Raw genomic sequence first — 24,568 nt, 5'->3', positions numbered from 1 at the left:
GAGGTGCAGATCAGCCATGATCTTATAGAATGGTGGAACAGGCTTGAGGGGCTGAATGGTCTACTCTGGCTTCTATGTTTCTATGATTTGCAGCGAATGGGGAAAGGTAGGAAAATGGAACTGAATGGATTGCTCTACCACAGAGCCACCACAAATATGATGGTCAAAATGGCCTTCTTCTGCTGTAAATGAATACAGTTCTTTAAATGTACAGGATAAAAAAAATCATTGCAGCTATCTGGCCCGTCCCAAAGTACAACAAAAGTGAAAATAAAAATCCTACCCCTCACTTGATTTCTTTGCCAACTCGTTAATTCCTAATTGGAATGCAGATATGAACTGTCTTATCACCTCCCTGAACAACATAACCCACAGATTCTCCACTCTGTAAAGTCTGAACTATTTGTTCACCTTCCCTCTTTAGACCTTGAATCCATATATCTTTGTTGTAAACTTTTTGACTTTGTTAAATATACTCAGTTTCTAAGTTTGCAATGACCTTGCAGAAATCTACTTTATGATGGATTTGGGTTAAATTTGTGGTATTAATAACATGCGATTCGTTTGATAAGGAATTCCATTCTGGAAGTACACTGCGTTAGGTCGCCGTGACACACATCTGGTTCGAAATAATGTTCCTTACGTTTGATCTATCCATGTCAGAAGGATGTCGCAAAGTACTTCACAAGATTTACTCTGAAGTAAAGATTTACTCCACATGACTGATAATAACCCCTCAAGAAAGAAAGCCAATAATAAATTGGTCACTCAATCCACGACTGTTTGTGGAACACTGCCGCATTTCGCTCACAAAGTATACAGTCAATTCACTTTACAGTATATTCTGCGAAGCACTTTGATACATCTAAAATATGTGAAAAGCGCTATAGCAAATGCAAGGATTATTATTATTATATTATTAAAGTGACTGTATGTTCTGTAGGCAAGCACAACAGCTAATTTGCATACAAAAATATCCTACAAGCAGCCATTAATTGAATGAACAATTTTATCTGGGGTACTGTTGCCCTGACACCAGATGAAACTCCCTTCTCTTTTCAAATAGTGCCATAGTATCTTTAACATCCACTTGAAAAACCAGACAGGATCTTGATTTAGCATCTCACCTGAAGGACTACACCTCCATAAACACAGGACACCCCAGGCCTTGCCAGCCGAGACTATGAGCGCGGAGACTCAATGTAGGGCTTGAATCCACAACATTCTGTCTCTGAGGCAAGAGACCAATTGAACCAATCGCTACCAACTGAACCAGGCTGATATCTCTAAGCTAGGCACACACCATGTCGATTTCCTATTTGTGTGACTCAGACTATAAGGAATCTCATTAAGATATGTCACAAACAAAACTCTAGTAGCTGCATGTTTAGAGAAGTGTTCACATTTACTCATTGGGAAAAATGAGATAGTGAGGTGTTGCAAAGAGGGTTAATTCACTCAAATAACAGATAATGGGAATTCCCAAGGAATCATATTGATCTCATAGTTATATTACAAACTATTGGAAAATATTATCTATAATAACATATTATTAACAATAATGGTATTATTGATAATAATAAGTGAATGACCATTTTTTTATTTGGGATATTGTTGGCCAGAACACTGGAAGAAACTTCTTTAGAAAATGTCATGGGATTTTTAAAATCCATGTGACCAGCAATCCTTGGTTTAAAGTTTCATCCAAAGGACGGGTGACTAAAATGACTAAGATTTAACTGAGGTGTTGAACTTATGCAGTTAGTTCACTTTGAGATGTCTTGAAGAGTGCTTTGAGACTTCTCAAAGACATGATAAGGCATTATATCAAATGCAAGGATTATTATTATAACTTGATCCACCATCTCTGGGAAGGTCTTTCTTTAGAAAGATTACAGTAATAGAGTTTGATTGTTAAAGTGATATGGATCAATCATATTACAAAAGAGGATTTAGTTTCAGAGACAACAACAAATTATAAGCGCCTTTCACAATCTTGGGGAGGAATCAATCTCCAAGTTTTTTGCAGCAACTTCCTGTAACATATACTTTCTGTAGCATGATTTGGCTCCCCTTAGTGATGGATTAATTTTTTGGGAATTGCAAGATAGATGTTTGACACATATTTGACACACAAAAACCTGGATCACCCCAGGTGACACCTTCCTCCTGACTGATGCCACACCACCTGGCTACATCTTCCACCATACCTCACAACCTACCTGCCGTGGTGATAGTGTGGCTCATCTCCAGATGCTCACTTGCTCTATCCCCCTACTCCACCGGCTCATTCCCCTTCTTTGAGCTCCTCCAATCTTTCCCTCAAAATTCTCCCCTCCCTTCCGCTCTGACATCTCTATCCTCCTAGCTTCCCTCTGCCTCTGATCTGAACGCCTCCTCATCCTAGGCAACTTCAACCTGCACTTAATCACCTCTTCCTCTATCTCTGCTGACTTCTCCTCTCTCCTCTCTTCTCCTAAACTCTGCCTCTAATCTAATCTGCCACCCACGATCACGGCCACCTGCTTGATCTGGTGATTACTCGAGGCCTCAGGTCTCGGACCTCACCATCATCAACAAAGCCATCTTGGACCACTACATCATCTGCCTTAACTCCTCAATCCCCCTCCCCACCTCCACCAACCCACCTCAATCTCTCACCACCCCTGAAAAAAAATCTCCCGTCCCTCCCTATCCGCTGCCCTGGAGTCAAATGAATTAGTCCCTTTATTTATTGATTTTGTACATTTTGTAGATGAAATCGGCATTCAATTCATGCACAGCAACATTCCACTAACAGCCTTGAAGTGAATTGCTTTGAGACATTCATCCTTCATGAAAAGAGCAAGTAGCTGATGTTAAAAAATACTACAGCACATAAATTCAAAACAATAACAAAAACTTGCACCTGTCACATAGAAAAATGTCTCAAAGCACTTTATAGCATGGGAGATTTACTTTGGTCAGCCGGGTGTCTGACACATGCGGAAATCCATCATCATGCTTAAGCGTAGCCAAACCAGATAGAGGGCTCCTCAGATGTACACAACCTACAGATGAAAATCTCTCTGTGTCTGAAATGGAATGTGATTTCTCTATATGGAAGGACACACCTTGCTTACCTAATTCCAGAGAGTATTAGGCACAGGTTCATGAAATCCAATGTTTGAGGACCCCAAAAGTTGTTGGAGTCTAACCAACTAAAACCGCAGAGCTTGCCATTGAGAGCACTGTCCGGCAAGCTTCAGATAGCTTGTTTGTTCAGATAGGACCTCTCTACCCATTTGGGCTTTGGCTTGCAGGGTTAACAAAGAATCCCTGCTTCCAATGACCAGTCTTCCAATACTTGCTGACTAGCCAGGCTGGCCGGTCATTAGTATTGTCTTGGAGTATTGACGCGCCACCTGGCTCAGAAACTACCGAGGCCACCATGGAGGGTTGACTCAATCTTTACAAGCTTGTTGCTTGGAGCCAGTTCAGATTCAGGTGGGGAGGGGACATGAAGTAGGGCTGGAGTTGGAAGAGCAGTGGAAGTAAGTAGGGTAGTAGGACTATAGGAGATCCCAGAAGTAGTTTGGGCAAGGGGTGGAAAAAACTCCTTTGCTGTAGGTGAAGTTCTATCGGAGATTTAGGTAAGCTCCAGCTGACCTACATAGAAAATGAAAATTATCCCAAAGTTATTATGATTAAGTAAGCCCAGCATAAATGGTGGATTTACACTGCCAAAAGACAGCATTTTCCAAGCATCACATCGTGATTTGGCTTGTTTACAAAGGACACTTATATAACTGCCCTCCTAGTTGTAAAAATCTATTCTGATAATATATCAACAACAATGTGCATCCCGGAGCACAGTACAAGATCCTGAGGTGAGCAGGAAGTGTTGTGCTTTTACGTGCTAGATTCCATTCTTGAAAAATCAGCATAATTCAAAAGCTATTATTAATAATATCCTTACAATTCATAGAGTACTTGATCATGTCATCAAGCTGTCTCAAAGCACTTCTCATGATTTTACTGTAAATTGTCATGAATCTATTTTGTAGGGAAACATGGCAGCCAATTTGCACACAAGCTTGGCCCACAGCCTTCTGACCCAGAGGCGGGAGTGCTATCAACTGAGCCAGGCTAATATTCAAGCCAGAATTATTCTCTACTTCCAGTATACTGCAGCCCATGGCAGACCTGTGTTATAGACAGATTATGATTCTATTTTGCAGGTCTATGGGGAGAGAGCAGGTGAGTTGGATTGAATTGGACAGTTCTTTTCAAAGAGCTGGCACAGACACGATGGGCTGAATGGCCTCCTTCTGTGCTGTATAATTCTATGATTCTATGACACACACTACATCAAAGCATGGCATAACAAAGTCTGACTGTCATGGGGTCTTATTTATACTGATCACTAAAGATAGCAATCTTCTTTGCTAACATTTTCTTTTGGTATATTTCAAAAAGCAAAAAAAAGACAAAAAAATTACCTTGGCCTCTGCATTAAACACTGAAGGGATTAAGGGGTATAGGGATAGGGCGGGTAAATGGAATTAGGTTAGAAAATCAGCCATGATCTTATTAAATGGTGGGGCAGGCTCGAGGGGCCAAATGACCTACTCCTGCTCCTATTTCTTAAGTTCTTATGTTCTTATGAATGAATTACAGGTGTGGCCATGGGAATTATTTGGACATATAACAAATTGGTATTTTAGCAATTTACCTGTTTTTTTAATGTAGGCATTTCTGCTCCTAAACCTGGCAAAGATTCACATAACCTTACATGGTTACAACTTTCAGCAATTCCAAATATAAGAACAGAACTTCATTATAATGGTTAGAGACTCCAGTTGAGTGTAAAAGCAAGAAACCTCTGAGTAACAACGACCTACGCAATTCATTTATTGTGACGTAGAGTCCATAAATTCTTTCAAAAGGGAATTAGATAGATGATTGAAAAATAGAAATATTAATATAATACTAATAATACTTGCGTTTGATACAGTGCCTATAACATCAAGAATATCTCAAAGTGCATGTAGAAACACAGCCGACACTGTTGGAGTTTCAAAACCCCAACTGGCAGCCAAAATGAATGACATTAGAGCACCACTGACATCACTTTTTGCACAATGAAACCAATGTGAGTGGCCACTCAATGATCTGGAATCATTCCTTGTATTTGCAATGGCCAATGTTTCAAACTCCGATGGTGCCAGCAAACACGTTCTGGATGTTTTGGGGGAAGTAAATGTCAGGGTCCACACACCAATCACACTTCAAGCAAACTCACATTATGACAAAACATATTATAACAAAACAATTATAATGGGGGTTCTATTACATACAAGGTGACCTAAAAGTCGTGGTACCATTACAATGTCTAATCAGTGTTAAAGAAATTATGGATTTTTTTTAGATGTTAAGGTAGCATCATGACTTTTTGATCACCCTGTATAATACTTTGCACGTGAAATAAATGTTTTGAAGCAAAATTATGCTGTTTAGAAATTAAAGTGAATGTTGTTATATAGGCAGCTAATGGGCACCAGGAACATCCCATTAAGAATAATGAGAGATGAATAGCCAATTAATTTGAATTTGGGGGTAAATTTGAATCGGGAAAATATAAATTGGAATAACCAGGAGAAAGGTTCCTTGTACCTTTCAAAAACTAATGATAAGGCAGGCCCTTTACAGCCATTTGAACCAAAAGGCAGATAGAACTTAAACTGTCTCAGTTGGTAGCACTATCATCAAAGACAGAAGGTTGTGCTTTCAAGCCTTACTTCATTACTTTGATCTCACATTACAAGCTAACACTTCAATACAGTGTTAGGGGAGCGCTGCATTGCTGGGGGTTAAGTCCGCCTGTTCAGCTGAACATTAAACAACAACCATGAGCTCTTCATTTTTGAGCAAATTGCATCTATGCAGTTCCTTTCACATCTTGTTACTTGTGGCACAAGTTTGAATTTATTTTTGAATCCAGAAAACTCTCTTTATTCTTTATGGCTAATTTAATTTATCTTGGAAGGAAATTATTTACAAGTGTAAGTGTAGACAATGATACAGTAAATTTCATAGGGTAAACTCTATGACAGTTTAAGGCTGATGTTGCGTTAATTTATGCTGGATTGAATAGCCACTAGGTTACAACACCCAGGATCACTGTCATCTTTCTCATTCTTGAAGAGAATGTGAATGTATTTGTAAATTTTAAGGCCTCAAATGGCTTTTGAATCCCTTTATTTATATTCATCATTCTATTGATCTGGTGCAGCAGAGTATAAGTTATGGACATTCCAGCCAAAAAATGGACTAATATTGAACTTGGGAGCTTTCTTATCTGTGTAGCTCATCCCCACCCAACACAGTGCACTGAGGACCCCAAATTCCACCTCGGCTTGGCATGTAAGACCATTTTGCTCATCATTCAAAGCTTGTCATTTACTGAATGAATTAACATCATCAGGGGAACACGGCTGCCTCCATGTTCTTCAAGGCCTGTAAGTGGACTCATTATTTGAAGCCAGTTTGTGCAGTTGTTAAAAAGAACCGGGTTCCAAATAAAGTCTGAATTGAAATTTTTACACTTTTCTGCACAATATTACCTTTTTATGACAAAATGGTCTTATGGGTGAGACTTAACGCTGGTTAACTGAAACATTTTGTTCTTGTTTTGAAAAATTGTCCAGTGTTAGCCAGAGAGGCTCATATTCATATGATCTGAGAAGCAATTAGGATTGAACTGAATGCAAAACACGCTGAAGAGTCATAGCATAGAAACATAGAAAACATAGAAACAGGCCATTCAGCCCCTTGAGCCTGTTCTGCCATTTTATAAGATCATAATTGATCTGTACCTCAAGTCCAATTACCTGCCTTGTCCCATATCCCTTAATATCCTGACGTATCAAATATCTATCCACCTCAGTCTTGAAAATGTGAATAGATCCAGCATCCACAGGTTTTGGGGTAGAGAGTTCGAGATTTCCATTACCCTTTGGGTGAAAAACTTCCTAATTTCACTCCTAAATGGCCGAGCTCTAATTTTAAGATGATGCCCCCTTGTTCTGGATTCCCGTAGCAGAGGAAATAGTTTCTCCGTATCTATCCTATCAAATCCCTTTATTATTTTAAAAACCTATCATAAATTCACAAAAGAATCATAAATTCAAACTTAGAATTTAAAAAATTTATGAGACAAAAAAAACCAATTGGCAACACTGAGGAGTAATTTGGAAAATTAAGGAGATAGGAAGAAATAAAACTTACAGAGGAAATATTTGCATTCAATGTAACAGCTCATCTCAAAGCTTGTCATTCAATAAGCGAATTAACATCATCATCAGAACACCACTACATCCACGTTGTTCAAATCACTCACTATGTCCTGATGTAGACATATGTTACCTTCACTGACACTGCCAACATCATCCTCATCCCTTGAATGAGTAAACAATGTAACACTGAGGGAGGTGTAGCCTTAAAATCAGAACTAAAACAGTTAGAACTGAGATCAGGAAGCAATTCTTCATGCAGAGAGCTATGAAGATGTGATCTTCCAAAATCTAATAAAATGGTGGAACAGGCTTGATTGGCTGAGTAACCTCCCCCTGTTTCTGTTTTCCTATATTCCTATGCATGTAAACACAGATAATCCGCATCAGCCGTTTCCCATGAATAGCAATAAGATAAATAGCCAATTTATCTGCTTCTTTATAAATTTTGAAGGAATATTGGCTAAGGCACTGGGAGGCATTCCTGCTCATATTCCAAAAGGTACCTTGGGATTTGTAACATGCACTGATGACCAGAACAGACAAATGCCTGGACCTCGCTTTAACATTTCAATCCAAGGACAGAATTGATAGGAAAGCTTGTAAGTTAACACAACCCATAATATTTGCTTTGCTTTAACAGTGAAAACCGTTGAAGCAAAGATCTTTATTTACACATCCTGCTTCCTCCAGATATGCAAATGGATATAGTTTAAAAAAAGTAAACATTTCAGCATGATGCAAATCTGATTGCAAATCTTTTTGTTGTTAATATTGGTGATTGCCAAGTAATCAAATTTTAATATAATACAAAGTCTGTAATAAATAGATCTTTGATTTTGATAAGAAAACTAATGTCCAACTTGTGGCACTTATTTCCAAACAGTATTATTTTAAGCTAAGCATTAGGAAATGTTCTAGGAAATTCCGATCTGCCTTCCAGATAGATACCATATGGGGACAAAAGTTTGATAGGCTTTGATGGGATGTGCTTTTGTTGGCAGATACACAAAAAGGTGGAGCAAGTGGGATATTAACCCTAGGAGACTGGAACTTTACTTTTAAATGCGAGGGTCAGTCCCAGAGATAAACAGAAGACGGAATCTCATCTTTATAATGGATCTGGCACCCCAAGTAGCTTCATCTTCACTCTTCAAATGAATAACTTTCCAACCCCTCCCAGTTCATCCTAGTATAAGAGAGGTAAGGAAGTTAAAGGCCCTTTATATTTTTAATGATTAATTCTGTCTTGCAAAAATAGTATATTTTATGTTTTATGCAAAAGAATAATTAGGAACTGTTAATAATTTTAGTTACATTTAACTTTATTTACATTTCCCCTGCATTTGCCTGCATTGCTTTGGTTAATTTTGGTGTAGACACACATTTGACAAGTACACAAATATCATTGCATTTATGCATATTGCTTTTGTACAGGATACAACAGTAATTGTGGACATGTCTAATACAGTCGTTATTCTTGTGGAACGCTGTTATTATCAACTAATACTTTGTTATATTTTCTTATTCATCACCACTTTTTATTATCACGATTTATATGTTGGGTTATGCAATTTTGATTGCTGAAATATTTTCGTCGCAGCGCAAACTGAAGACAATAGCATCTTGATTTGTTGGTGTTTAAAGTTGTGCCATTATTCCGTTAAAGTGAATGAAACATTCAGAGCTGTAGGTAAATGCTAAGTGATGCTGTTCGTTTTGTGGCTGGTATTACAAATGATGGTTGTGCTCAGAAAGAAAATATTTTAAAATACGTTAAAAATAATGTCATGCAAACTGGTTTGCAATTGCTTGCGTTGCAGCAGATATCAAATGGGGACAGGGATTCTTCCCAATCAGCTTTGTTAAGGTTGCAGTCCTAACAGGTAGTGCGGTCCTTGCTGGACAAGCAGTAGGTAGCTTGCCAGAGAGTGTTCGAAATGTTAAAATCCAGCAGTAACTCAATGCACTCTCTTGAGTCCCCAAATCTTGGTTCTTGTCAATCTGTACCTAATGCTCTCAAGGTTTAGGTGAGCATGGAGATATCTCCAGTGAGATAGTGTGGACAAGGGAACGTTCCATGCAAATGTAGAACTCTCAGTGGTTTGATTTTAATAATAATAATAATCCTTGCATTTGATATAGTGCCTTATCACATCTTTGAGACATCTCAAAGCGTGTCACAGAACATACTATAAAGTGAAATGACTGCTTTTTTAAGTATGTTGATTGGTTTCTAAGTGTGTCAAATCAGACATCTGGCTGATGAAACAAAAGCAGATATTGCCAATGTGGTTACGCTAAAATGAAATCTAAAATGAATACAAACCTATGTGTGCTTCATATATCTGAGATGACAGCTCAGTTAGAAAGAATTGCTTGAGATTTGTCTGCAATCTTAAAAATAAAGCAAAACAATATGCAGCATGTGGGATTCACTGAGAAACAGGGCGATCTCAGCAGCCATGTTACAGAGTTATATGAATTGGGAAGAAATTATGTTTACCATCTTCCTGGCATTTGACATTTTCTATAATTTGTTCCGAATGCAGTAAAAGAAAGCAGATCTCACAGGAGATACAGGAATGTGCTTGTCCAATGTCTTCCCAGGACACACACAAGCTGACAGGTCTCTGTGCATTCCATTCTTTGCTGGCTCTTAAGAAGCCCTTGATGTTCTTTCCCTCACCCTGCACCACCACCACTACCACCACCCATGTGCTTTGTTGACTGGTTCCACCGCAGAATATTGGAGAACAGGAACTCAGTAACTCAGGGAGTGGAGATTAAAGCCAGTTCTCCAGTGAAATGTGCTAGTTTACTATCGATTGTGATAAGCACATTTCAAACAATGAACACCTTGTCCATATCTAAAATAAGAGTAAAGTCAAATTGTTTTATTGCAGGCAAATTAGTCCCTCTATCCCTGCCATTTTATCCTATCCATCTTGTCCCCTCTTTGCCCAACTCAGATCGCAACTGAAGACCTTCCTCTTCAACCGTGTCTACATACGCATCTCCTTTCTCCTCAGCTTGATGTCAAGCTCTGCCATTGTATTCCAAGATATTACCACACCTGAAATGCGCAATATAAATGCAAGTTGTTGTTACCATTAAAATTTCATAAAGACTCTTTGACAATGCCTTTAAATTCTTCCTCTTCTCCTCCCTGCTCCGTGATCCCAATCGTCTGTGTGAAAAACTTGACGTTAATCCTACTTCAAAAAGACTGAAATATGCATTGTTGGAGTCCTGTAGCTCAATGGTTAGAGCACATGCCTTGCAAGTCAGAGACCTGGGTTCTATTCCCAGGCTGGGGGAATTTGTTGGGCAAGTTTCCTTACTCCACATGCCTCTGTTATATATATAAATTGGTCACTTCAATCCACGACTGTTTGTGGGACACTGCTGTGCACAATTGACAGCCACATTTCACCCACAAATATACAGTCAATTCACTATACAGTATATTCTGCGAAGCGCTTTGAGACGTCTAGAAGACGTGAAAATCACTATATCAAATGCAACGATTATTATTATTATTCTAGTATATTTACCTACCAGTAAGTAGGAACCCAGTCATTAGTCGATTGGCAGATCACTTTTCCTGGGATAATAATCCCTCAACACAAATAATAATAATATTTGGTCACTCAATTTGGTCACGACTGTTTAATAATAACTATTATTATTATTGTATTTGTTTTCAAAATATTACAATCAAGACAGTTGAAGGAAACTTTTTTTAGCAGTTTCTACAGTTCTTCCAGTTCTTCAGAACAGAAAATTGTAAACTTTTGAAGACTCCAAACGTCACTAGGATAGTTTCATGTTACCATAAATAATAATGATAATAATCCTTGCGTTTGATATAGCACCTTATCACGTCGTTGATACATCTCAAAGTGCTTCACAGAACATACTGTAAAGTGAATTGACTGTATATTTTGTGGGCGAAACGCAGCAGGCAATTGTGCACAGCAGTGTCCCACAAACAGTCGTGGATTGAGTGACCAAATTATTTTAATTTATTTTGAAGGACTTATTACCCCCAGAAAAGCGATCCGCCAATCGACTATCAACTGGGTTCCTACTTACTGCTAGGTAAACAGGAGTGTGGAGTAAGGAAACGTGTCCAACATTTCGCCCTGCCAGGAATCAAACCCAGATCCTCTCGCTTGCAAGGTGAGTGTTCTAATCTGAAATACAGGACTCCATAAGGTTTAACTGGTCTCATCCCTATTTGGTTCACTTTGTCTGTAGAAATGACTTACGTAGCATCTGAGATGAGAGGCGATGAAACTTTATTGGAAAATATATTGCAGTTATGGAGGAAATGATGATACATCGAACTAATTAAAAGAGATACTTTTGGATCAGATAGTGCTTTTCAATGCTGTTTTTGCCCCACATGAGACATTTCATCTTATCCAACTCTCCTGCTCGCTACCTAATATGCTTCCTTTTGTAACACTTTGTTTATCAGAACTAATTGGCAAGGACAACCCTCATGTGTTGTTTCTGTGTTTGCTTTTCAGAGATGGAGAGTAGTTTATTTAGTTTATTGAAGCCGGTGTGTGAAATAATAAATATCACACGGTTGCAGTGAGGTAGTTTCTGAGGACGGGAGTTGAAGTACATTATTTGGGCAATGTATCTAACCTGGAAATGTTCCGTACTGACACCAAATCTCCGAAATAAGAACGTATTCCAAGTCCCACCCATCATTTTTGTGAAAGGCAAATTCACTAAAAATAAAAATATATACCACTACTGGCTGCCTGATTCTTTAGAATGGGAATCTTTCTCTATTAAAACATCTGTGATATTTTTCATTTTGTTCAATAAAATTACCATGTGGCTTGTTTGTGTTTCGCAGATAGAAAACTCTGCACTCATGAATATGAATTCACTTAAAGGTGAACATGTCCACAAACGGAACGCAGTGTGTATTTTGGGGACTGGAGATTTTGGCAGGTCCCTGGGTATGAGGCTGATCAAGGCTGGATATCCCGTGATATTCGGCAGCCGAAACCCCAAGAACTCTGCCCTGCTGCCTGGAGGAGCTGAGGTGTTCACACACGCTGATGCTCTGAAAAGATCCCAGATCATCTTCTTGGCTGTTCACAGGGAAAATTATGACTTCCTCCAACCTCTGTGTGATTTGTTTGATGGTAAAGTGCTGGTGGATGTGAGCAACAACCTGAAAATAAACCAGTACCGAGAGTCTAATGCAGCATATCTGTCTCAGCTGGTTCCCAAAGCCATTGTGGTGAAGGGCTTTAACACCGTTTCAGCCTGGGCCCTGCAATCAGGGAACCTGGACGCAAACAGTCAGGTAAGATTGAAATTTTATGTTATTGTCAATGAACACCAACTGAACCTCTCTTCTGATCTTGCAAACAAAGACTATGAGGTCACTTTAGCAGGACATTCAATATCTAGTGTATTGAATATACCTAGATGTGTACAGAAAATAATCCTCCCTCAATATCATTCTCAATGGTGAAGTTTGAAAAGCAATCTTAAATGATTTCTGGGCATTTTGATAAGAGTTTTATAAGTGAAAGGTGTTATATATTGTTGTGCGTCCATGCATGTTAAATTATAGTTTTATTTGTAATTTGAGCACTAACTAAACTATTATTGTTCTTTAATACAGGTCTTTGTCTGTGGAGAGGATGGTGAAGCCAAACATTTGGTGATGGACATTGCCAGGAGTATTGGCCTCACTCCTTTAGACCAGGGATCTCTGTTAGCAGCCAATGAAGTGGAAAACTACCCTCTGCAGCTCTTCCCAATGTGGAGGCTTCCATTTATCATAACGGCTGGCCTCACCATTTTGATCTACTTGTACTGTGTGTTGATTGATTTAATCTATTCCTATGTGATAAGAGGCACTGAAAATTCTTATCGGCTTTTGATATCCATTCCCAACCATGTTTTCCCGACAGTCTCTCTCATCCTCCTGGGCTTGGTTTACCTGCCAGGTGTGATGGCTGCACTCCTTCAGCTCTACAGAGGCACAAAGTACAAACGTTTCCCAAACTGGCTGGACAGGTGGATGTTGTGTCGAAAACAGCTTGGGCTTGTGGCCCTAGCCTTCGCCTTTCTTCATGTTTTCTACACGCTAATCATACCAATTCGATACTCATACAGATGGTGGCTCACTAACCATATCGCAGCAGAGGTAAGACATGCGCTTGTATTTACACGCTCCCATTTCAATTTGATTCCATTGAAAGTTGTGATATTTCCAAACATATTAACCAACACATTCGATTTCTTATGAAACAATGCTAATTTCCAGCCATCCCTAAAGCCTTCAAAAAATTATAGGAAACTGGTCAAAGTTGACGAAATTTGAAACATTTCCAAAATTGTGCAAGATCTTATATTTTAAAACAATGGATTTAAGACTAAGAACATAGCAAATTTCAAGCCTCAAGTCTGTGACTACTTTATTCTCATGCGGACATATTAAAAAACAAGCTGCAATTAAAGCCAACAATTAAATGTTTACTTTTGAAACATTTGCAGTATGCATCATTATCAGGTAGAGATTTTTTAATAATGCACGCTCTTATAAAGATCTTCAGGTAAAATGGGGGCGACGATTCATGGGGACACCAATTTGGCATACAAGCAACGGATGTTTACAAACTTTGTCAGGATGTATTTGGGGTATTGTTGGCCAAGACACCAGGTTAAACGCCCTTCTCTTTTCAAAATTGCCATGGGATCTTTAACATGCACCTGAACAGGCAGATGGGACCCCGGTTTAACATCTCATCCAAAGGATGGCATCTCCAGGAATGCAGCACACCCAGCAATGGGACTTGACATGGGACTTAAACTCACAACAGACTGACTCAGAGAGAAAGAGCTGCAAATTGAGCTAGACTCACATACAGAATGCACTTTTTCATTGTCCTTCATTTGTTGGGTTATTGCTTCCTTACAGATGGTCAATTCCCATTTGCTTTCTAGGCAATCCAAGTCTGTCTGTTTTTTTCTTTCAACTTTAATTTGCTGCCACAGGCAGGACACCAACAGAACACACTGTTCTTTCTGACCCAGCAAGAACTTACTTTTGTTCCTCTCTGTTAATGACCAATACAGTATATTGCTTGCTTTTTTTAACTAGTTATGCATTGAAATATCCTTTATTCTAAGATATACATATATACGATTATTCAAATGTTATGCTGAAAACAGCCACTCAGACCATAATTAATTATGATAGATATTTGGATAGGGAAACAACTCCTTCAACAACAATAGCAATGAGAATAACAACAACTTGCATTTACATAGCGCCCTTCATGTGGAGTAGCGGCCTCATCCAAGAATGAATAAATATTGGCTTTAGATTATCCAGTGCCTTGTGGTTCATGTGAAGGAATCTAAAGGAAGTTGGATTAATTCTCGAATGAGCAAACATTGGAACAATATGTTTGAAGTTGATATGTATCCCTTTGGAAGTTATGTGTCAGACTGCCAACAGACTTGAGGGACAGTAGCCAAAAAAAGTTTTCATTATCCTATTGTCTATTTCCATTTTCTATCCAGGCACAAAAGAACACAACGTCTTCGGAAATGAGCAAACTATCAGCCTGGCGTGGGGATCTGTATTACGCAATTGGAATCTTGGGCTTTTTTCTCTTCCTTTTGCTTGGAATCACTTCCTTTCCATCAATTGCCAATTCAATGAACTGGAGAGAGTTCAGATTTGTGCAGGTATTTCATGCGTCATTTCTAAAGATTCATTGCTGTAGAGTAACCAAGCCAAGCAACAACAACTTGCATTTATATAGTGCCCTTCACGTGGCGCAGAGTCTTAGAGCGCTTAACAGTGGTGGAACCTAATGCCAAGCCAGGGGAGAAGGGAGGAGGTAACTGTAATCACGGTCGAAGAGGAAAGTCTTCGGTCATGATCTAAACAAGGGAAGGAGGGGCAACGTGGGATTGAGGAAGAGAGCTCCGAAGCTTCAGGGCTCAGTGGATGAAAGCACGGCCGCTGATGGGGGAGCAGAGGGGATACAACAACAACAACAACAACAAGATTCCATTTATAAAGCGCCTTTCACGTCAGGAGGACGTCCCAAGGCGCTGCACAGTTGGGTCATGACCCGAGCAGGGGGGAAATGGTCAGGGTGAGGGGAGGGAAGGGAGGGAGCGAGGAGGGGTGAAATGGTCAGGGTGAGGGGAGGGAAGGGAGGGAGCGAGGAGGGGTGAAATGGTCAGGGTGAGGGGAGGGAAGGGAGGGAGCGAGGAGGGGTGAAATGGTCAGGGTGAGGGGAGGGAAGGGAGGGAGCGAGGAGGGGGAAGAGTCGAGAGGGGAGCTGAAGGCACGGTCAAAGAGAAAGGTTTTGAGACCGGCCTTGAAGGAGGAAAGGGAGGAAGCAAGGCGAAGGCACTGGGGGATGGAGTTCCAGAGCCTGGGGGCTGAGAGGCTGAAGGCCCGGCCACCTTAGGATAAGGGACAAGCAGGAGTTCAGTGCCAGCTGAGCGGAGACAGCGGACAGTGGAATGGGGAGACAGCAGGTTGGAAAGGTAGGGAGGTGCCAGGGCATGAAGTGATATGTAGATGTGAGAGGATCTTGAAATCGATCTGTTCTGGGATCGGGAGTCAGTGAAGTCTGGCAAGTTCTGGTGTGATGGGGATACAGAGTTTAATGTGGATAAGGAATTTTGAAGTTCTGCATCAGTGTAGTTTATGGGTAGCTGGGGAGAAGCAAATAGGAACATGAAGGTATTCTGGGTAGGTACCCACCTGGATCATCTGCAACTTTTTGAATTTGATATACAGTGTATCCATATCAGAAAATAAACCTGCACTTTAATTGCTACTCAGAAAGCAGATTTCGAAAACCGAGTTGTTAAATTGATTTAGGAGCTGTGGGCTGAATGATTTATTTCAGGATATTTCAGACTGTACAAACTCAATGTGATTTCAGAACAGTTCCTCAGTGGAATTTTATTTTGCCAAAATGCCTAGAGCTGAATCATGCCATCTTGTTTCAAATTGTTTATTTTTAATATTGCAAATATATTATAAAAATATCATGAACAGGACCCGTGGGGGTAAAAATTCAATTTAGCGTTACATTCAACGCCTTTACAATGTGATGGGAAATCCCATCAGTGGTCGAAATCAATAAAAGCATTACGCATAATGCTGAATGGAATTTTACACAACAGTTACTGAGAGAGTATCAAATCTGATAACAGAATCATACAGCATCAGCAACTAAACCACTATGTTTATACTAAAACAATATAGAAAAACTATCATCATGCAAAAAACAGGAAACAACAAAAATATATATAAATACAACAATCATTTGCATTCATGTAGTGCCCTTCATGCAGAATAGAATCTGGGAGTGTTGCATCATAAAATAGGAGGAAGGGGAGGGGGCAGGTGACCTTGGGTGCAGCTGAAGAGAAAGGTTTTAAGGTGTGATTTGTAGATAGGTAAAGAGGGGAAAGGCAAAGGGTTTGAGGCAGGGAGTTCCAGAGTGGGGCGTAATGAGAAAGAAAGATGACTCGGGATAGGAACTGAACTCAAATTCAGAAATATGACTGCCACCACTTTGCCAGTATAAAATATGTCAATGCATTCTTACCCTAGCACCTCCCCATCTTTCTGACCTGCTTGTATCCCATTCCTCTGCCTGCCCCTTCACTCAACTAACACAGGTCTGCTGAAAGTTTCCCTATCCTTCTATGCCACCTCGAGCAGCTGTCCCTTCAGCCACTATGCCCCTAACCTCTGGAACTCTCTGTCTCATACTCTCCACCTCACCCCCTCTTTAGCTATTATTAATTCCCACTTTGACTGCCCCTATGATGACCTCCCCATTTTCCCTTGCTTGGCATATAACCCATCATTGTATAGCACTCCAATACGCCATTCTGCATGAAGGGTTCCATATAAATGTTGTTGTAGTCACTTATCTATTTTGCATTGGTTGGTTTTGTATAAATGAAAACAAAATTCACCCAAATTATTCAAGTGGTTTTATTTGGGAAATATTTTCCAATCTCTTTCGAGCCAGACTAAGACCTGACTGAATTACTGCTCCCTTTTCTTACAGTCCAAGCTTGGTCATGTCACCCTGTTGCTGTCCGCGGGTCATGCTGCTGTATATGGCTGGGATAGATTCCTGAAAACGTCAAAGTATAAGTGGGGGCTTCCACCATCATTCATGCTTTCTCTGGTGATTCCCTGCATTGTGCTGGCTCTGAAGCTGATTCTCATTACGCCATGTGTGGACAGAATGGTTACCAGGATCCGTCAGGGTTGGGAAAGGAAGCTAAAATCAGGAAATGATCGTGTTTGAAAGCGTCTTTGCCACCTGAATGAATGAAATTATTTTTCAAATGTAAGACTATCTATATCCTGAATACAATAACAGCAATAATAGCCCAGATAACTTAGTGAAGTTGTAGTTACAGATTAGAATCTCAACCCATATTGAGTTTGCTGGTCTGGAGAGATGAAATTGGACCAGGGATAGTGATGATTAAACGAGCCAGGGCTTGGACTTCTTGCCCTCTTCAGCACGGTCCACTGTTTGTGGGTGAGGGCAGACAGGCTTGGCTGTGACCAAGTCACAGTCAAGTGACCAAGCAACACTCACTGCCAAGGCTCACACATGAAAAATGCCTTTTGTGGGGGTAGTTGGAGGAATAACCAGCATCGATAAAAACTCTCCAATATGAGGAGGCTGCAGATTAAAGGCAGAGATGACAATAAGGAGAAAATTAGAAAAATAACTTTTGGAAAACAGCAATTCTGTAATTCATAAATAAACAAACTTCATTATCGTATGAATAATTTCTGAAATGCTGATTATGTAGTTTATTTGATTATAGTGAACTATTTTAACAGACTTCTGAATAGGAAGCTATAAACAATGAGGTCTATTGTGTCCCCCCTGTCCAGTTGCTAAAATAGCCATTTATGATCAGTCTACATGTTACACCATGTGCCAGACCTCAATATCCCTTGTAAGGTTTGTCCCAATTTGCTCAGTGCTCAAATTACTTCTTTCCAAAAAGTTCAGAGTATGTCAGAGAATTCAGGAAACGTAATGCATTCTTCAGCATGTTGTGTTTCAAATATTATAAATACACGTGTTGTAAAGAAATCTACCAATAAATACTACAAATTAAACCCCATTATCTCTGCTTCTAATTGTTTTCAAGACAGTAATGAGAACAGCAGATATCTCAACGCTTCTCTGTAGCTGTGATGTGACAATATCCCTTCAGATCAACTTAACTTTGTAATAAATAGAGCTCTACCTTTAAAGGATACAGTTTCAACTAGTCTTAGCATATAGGACCATTAAGATTTAAGGTGGTGCAGTACTATGAAAAATTCTTCAATTCAGTCTTTTGACTTTAAGATCCTTACACTTGTGTTCAAATCCCTTCACTCCCTGGCATCTCCCTACAAAGGCTTCTTTGTTTTTGCTTCAGTGATCTCTAATGGGAAAGGAATGCATGGCAAAGTTTGGTCAACAAGACCATGTGATATCCTGGAGACCTGTAGCTCAGTAGTTAGAGCATTCACCTCGCAAGTGAGAGACCTGGATTTGATTCCCGGCAGGGCAAAACCTTACTCCACATGCCTGATAATAATCCCTCAAGAAGAAAAAAACAATAATAAAATTGATCACTTCAATCCACAACTGTTTGTGAAACACTGTTGTGTGCAATTGGCTGCTGTGTTTTGTCCATAAATATACAGTCAATTCATTTTATAATATATTCTGTGAAGCGCTTTGAGATGCCTAGAAGACATGAAAAGTGCTATATCAAACGCAAGGATTATTATTATTATTATGTGTTATCTTTTAATTAAAAGCAGAACAGAAATCAGAAAATAGCAGAGATTAAGTTAGCTCAGAGTTTTAATTGGAATCCTATGCTTGGAGAGTGATTGATAGATGAGATTGTCTGAAGTAAGGTTGTGTTTTGGCAAGGTTGCTTATCAAGTCAGTTCATGAGTTACAATCAGTTAGATCAATTATTGTGATTCACTGAGACTCTGTTTTCTAGTTCATTGTTCATTGAGTTTGTCAGCCTGTTGGTAAAATATTCAGTGCTCTCTCAACTTGTACAGGGGTCTAACAAATATAAAGTAGCAAATCGAGAAAATGACAAGGTGATAACAAAAATACCCAGTGCATCAGAAAAAGGAAGACTATAAGAAATTGCCAATAAACCAAATGATGAACCTCAGATTGAGAGAATCTGCCGTTGTTCCACACTCTGGTTAAACTGTCTTCTGATCAAAGAGGTCACAATTTTTGTGTTAAAGCTATCTGAATCATAGACTTCACAAGATCATGAGATTAGTTTGGATAAAGAAGATCTCAACTCCATACCACCCTTCCATCCTCCTGTCACAGCATCAAGCTGTTTTTTAAATGAGTTCAGTGCCCTGGCCTCAGCCACCTTTCCTGGCAACCTGTTCTGGTCATTAATTAACCCCTCAGTAAAGAAAAACTTCCTGGTATCTGTTTTGAAAATGCCTTTTCCACCTCTAACCCTATACCCTCTTGTTCTACTCTATGGTTACATCCTAAAGTATTGATCTGGGTTTATGTTATCTCATGTTTACTTTTTCAATCCCATTTAAATTGTGATACATATTGATGAGGCTCCCTATAGCTTCCATATGATGTCCAGGGTTCTGAACTTGACTGATTTAGCAGTATAGCTCAGCAATCTGTTTGCATTGTTTATTGAAATAAAACTTTGAAGATATGATTGCTACCTTGCTGGGGTTAATTTTGCTAGTACATTTATAATCTTCAGTTGGATTTTATTATTATGTTATTAACTGAAGCTTAGCTGAACCTAATTTAAGATATCCTAATATGCTGTTACTTTGAACTGAGTTAAAGCTATATTACTGTATAAAAACATAAGTTTATTGTTATCTATGTAAAGATTATTTTGACGATTATATTATTCTTAATATGCAATTGAAAGTTTATGTATTTTGGGCATTACATAAAGCAACATTTTTTTCAAATAAAGTTTCTAATTGTAATTCATTCTTTGAAATTTGAGAGTTATTGGATAAGATTTCAAGCACTCCTTATGTAACACTCTGATAAATTAGCATCTGCATCTACTGGGTAGCAGCCCCCCACAACCCCACTCCCTCCGGTAAGTGTTTGCTTTTCTTTCATCTCTCAGTGTCTGTCATTTAATTGAATGTGAGGCAGGTATTTATTTTATTGGCCCAACACCGAGATCTAAGTAAATTTTTTGCGAGTTTCCAGGAATGAGCAACCTGAAGGCATTAGGCATATCCCACTCAATTGATAAAAATGTTGTGGAAGACTTGATCTAATGAACAATGTCGCAATATAGAAGGTTCGACACAGATTCCTTTCTCATGTGTTTTTTATGTACATGACATAAAATGATAGGAATGTACATACTGAAAAAGTCTATTGTGGTTTCAAAGAGAGAGAGAGAGTCAGAAGAGTGGAGTCCTGTAGCTTAGTAGTTAGAGGACTCGCCTCAAAAGCAAGGAACCTGGGTTTGATTTCCAGCAGGGTGAAACTTTGGGCAAGTTTCCTTACTCCACTCCCCTGACAATAATCCCTCAAGAACAAAAAACAATAATAAATTGGTCACTGGAATCCATGACTATTTGTGGGACACTGCTGTGTGCAATTGGCCGCTGTGTTTCGCCCACAAATATGCAGTCAATTTACTTTACAGTATATTCTGTGAAGCGCTTTGAGACGGCTAGAAGATGTGAAAAGTGCTATATCAAACACAAGGATTATTAGATTTATAAGAGAGAGAGAAAAAATGAAGGAACAAAACAGTTTTATACTTATCTATCTCTCAATTCCCACAATCTGCCAAATAGTTTTGCAATTCCCTCTTGAATATTCTGATAGATTCTGCTTGCTGTTTCATAACATGTGTGAAACAGCAGAGGGATATTTTAGATGGAACAGATGTGGAGTCCTGTAGCTCAGTGGTTAGAGCACTCGCCTTGCAAGTGAGACACTTGGGTTCAATTCCAGGCAGTGCGAAACCTTGGGCAAGTTTCCTTACTCCACACGCCTAATAATAATCCCTCCAAAACAAAAATAATAAATTGGTCATTGTCAATCTACGACACTGTTGTGCGCAATTGGCTGCCATGTTTCGCCTACAAATATACGGTCAATTCACTTTACAGTCTATTCTGTGAAGCGCTTTGAGATGTCGAGAAGAACTGAAAAGCTCTATATCAAATGCAAGGATTATTATTATTATAGAATATGTAAGCTATAGTCAATCTCCCCTAAAACAGAAGTCAGAGGACACAGAGTGGGTAGAAAATTAATCTAATTTGACTCTATTTTCTTAATATTTCAGAATGTGAAGAACTCAGCAATTCTTATTCTCCATTTTGAAGCTGATTTGCTGTAATTTCTTTTAAGAACTACGGAAACTGGCTTCTATGTTATGACGAATTCAATAATTTGCCAAATTCTGCATGCTCTGAAATGCTAAGAAAGTGAAGTAAGTCTGGACCCAGGTGGAATTTCTCCCTAGAGTGGTACAAGCACTTGAGTGCCAATGTTATGGACTCTTTTTCAGTAAAAAGTCAGGTGATGAATTGATGTAATAATCACAAAAACAAATCCACACATTTCCTTTTAAACAAAGATGACACATTATGTTATTATTTGAATCTGATTGTTTTAATGCAAAAGTCTTGTTTGAGGAAAAAAATCAAGTACACTGACAGGTCTTGACTCCTAACCACAAAAAACATTTTTTAGATTTCCAAACTGAACTGACATTCCACTCTTTTTTTAAGTAGACATGATTGAATCCCAAATAGGAAAATATGATGTAGCAACATCTTTTTAAAAATGATGGTGAAAAATGGAATTAATCTATTCCCAAGATGACACCGATGGAAACATATTTAACACTCAGAGAAATTTGGATGCAATCGGGGACTGGACAAAATAATCACATGGGACCTGGAGGTTGTTTCAAAGTAAAAATCACAGAGAATCTTTTGTTCATAAATAATGAATTTGCTTGCATACAATCGTCAACCACAATAACATCTTGCATTCATATAGTGTTCTTGTACAGGGTAACTGTGGTAGATTCACTTTTTACTGAGCCACATGTAACAAACATTTATTTATAAGCATGTCATATTATTTGTAAACATTTATTTATAAGCATGTAATCAGCAGAAACACCAAGAATACCACATACACAACATCAAAAGCAAATATTAGCATTATAAAAGCAAAACAACACAGCATTATCCGCAGGCATGAAGTTACCTTCCTACCCCTACCCTCCCCACCCTCCACCCCTCCTGATCCCAACCACCAGCTCAGGTGTGGAACCCTGACTGTCCAGAGCATTGGGATGTCCTCAAGACGTGAAAGGCACAAATGTAATTTTTTGTTGTTGTTATTAACTTCCACATGTATGCGGATGACACCCAACTCTATCTTTCTGCCTCCATTCTCGACTCCAGGATCACTGCTGTCTTGACGGACTGCCTGTCAGACATCAAGTCCTGGATGAGGGCAAATTTTCTCCTATTCAATGTCGACAAGACTGAGGCTCTCCTGCTTGGCTCCTGTCAGTGCCTCCTCACCTCAGGCACTCAAGGCATCACTATTTGGATCCACAGTCCACCTTACTGACCCAGTATGGAACCTTGGTGTCTTGTTCAACCCTCAATTGTCTTTTAAACATCACATCCATGCCATGACTTGTTCTGCCTTCCCTGACCTCCGCAACATCATCTGCCTCCAGCAATACATCTCTCCTCAGGCTGCCAAGACACTCATCCATGCTTTCATTATGTCTAGGATTGACTACGCTAACTCCCTACTTGATGTTCTTCCCAACTCCTCCCTCCACAAGCTGCAGATTATTCAGAACTGCAGCTCGTGTCCTCTCCTGCATTAAGCTTCACGAGCTTATCATTCCCATCCTCACCTGGCTTCACTGGCTCTGCATCCCCCAGTGGATCAAGTTTAAGATCCTCGTCTTCCCCTTAAAGTCCTCCATGGTCTTGCTTAATCCTAACTATGTGAGCTGCTAAACCTTTACCAACCAATCCGCTCCCTTCTCTCAGCGGGTAAGGCATTCAGAAGGACATAGGAAGGTTGGAGAATTCCAATGTATACGGAAATGTTTGTGAAGCCTCACTTTTTCCTGTTCTTTGCAGCAGTTTCCCAAGAGAGCAATATGCAAACTCAACCAGAGGCAAGGCCAGCTGCTCGGCAGGCATGCAAGATTAAGTCACTGTCTTAAAGAAATGTTTGCTTCAGTGCTCTATAAAGATCCAATTGGGAAAGACAACTTAATTATTTTCAGCCAAGAAGCTTAAAGAAAGCGTACAGTGATTTAAAAAATAATGTGGACGACTCAAGCCAAAAAGGGTATAATATTAGGAGAGGAGAAATGAAGTGAAATGAGGATATTTCAGGCAGTTCCTTGCATTTGCATTACAAGATTTTTCTGGTTAGTTCTTTTTCTTTCAGTGTCACTACATTTGCACAAGCATCTTGAAAACACATGCTTGTCAGTGACGTACTTTAAGTCACCAAAAAGTTCTCGTTTGCACAATTCTTATTACTCATTAAGAAATTCTTTTAAGAAATGCCCCAACTTGGTTCCCATTAGCTTTACCTCACCAGCTTCTCTTATTGCAGCTTCCTACAAATCAATTTGCATGTGTAGGTGGCATTGATATGTGGAACTCTCCATCTGGTTTGGATGCTCTTAAGCACTGTGATGGGTTTCCAAAGCTGACTAACTTTCAATTCTTTTCATTTCATTCAATGCAGAGTATAGGGCAAGTAAATGGGATGGAATTTATTGATTCTTTCAAAGAATGAGCACAGACAAGATTGGCAAAATGGCTTTCTTCTGTGCTACAAAAATTTCTATTGCTCGAATGAGTTCTTTCACAATGTGCTTGGGCACTCTGACCATGAGCACTAATTTTGTTTTCAGTTCTGAATATTTCTTCCAGAACAATGTCCTATAAGTAAACATCTGAGGATGAATGACCCAAAGCACTTTGCTGTGATAAACACAAAGCATTGATAAACACATACTGTATATTTGGTACATTCCAGGTCCCATTCAATTTTCCTTAATTCGTGTTCTGAAGTTTTTTGCATAAAATTAAATGGTCTGCAAAAAATACATCCATTAAACGTTACCTTTTACCTTTGTCAGAATACAACACAATAACAATTGATTGCAGT

The 24,568-nt window shown here is 39.2% G+C and overlaps 1 protein-coding gene across 2 annotated transcripts; it reads left to right on the top strand.

Moving 5' to 3' along the window:
- The first annotated feature begins 8,247 nt into the window (after nucleotides 1-8,247).
- LOC103191103 (metalloreductase STEAP4) lies at nucleotides 8,248-18,876 on the top strand. 2 transcript variants are annotated; one of them, XM_007912055.2, is made up of 5 exons: nucleotides 8,248-8,477; nucleotides 12,154-12,612; nucleotides 12,937-13,464; nucleotides 14,847-15,014; nucleotides 17,378-18,876. In XM_007912055.2, the coding sequence occupies exons 2-5, from the start codon at nucleotides 12,172-12,174 to the stop codon at nucleotides 17,621-17,623; spliced, it is 1,383 nt and encodes a 460-aa protein (XP_007910246.1). In that variant the 5' UTR covers nucleotides 8,248-8,477; nucleotides 12,154-12,171; the 3' UTR covers nucleotides 17,624-18,876. The 2 variants fall into 2 exon arrangements, with proteins under 2 accessions (XP_007910246.1, XP_007910247.1); XM_007912056.2 differs by lacking the exon at nucleotides 8,248-8,477 and adding an exon at nucleotides 11,443-11,459.
- Nucleotides 18,877-24,568: the final 5,692 nt, after the last annotated feature.

The sequence above is a fragment of the Callorhinchus milii genome, unplaced genomic scaffold (genome assembly GCF_018977255.1).
Source record: "Callorhinchus milii isolate IMCB2004 unplaced genomic scaffold, IMCB_Cmil_1.0 Scaffold2, whole genome shotgun sequence".
NCBI lineage: Eukaryota > Metazoa > Chordata > Chondrichthyes > Chimaeriformes > Callorhinchidae > Callorhinchus > Callorhinchus milii.
This window is presented reverse-complemented; position numbering and strand designations above follow the sequence as displayed.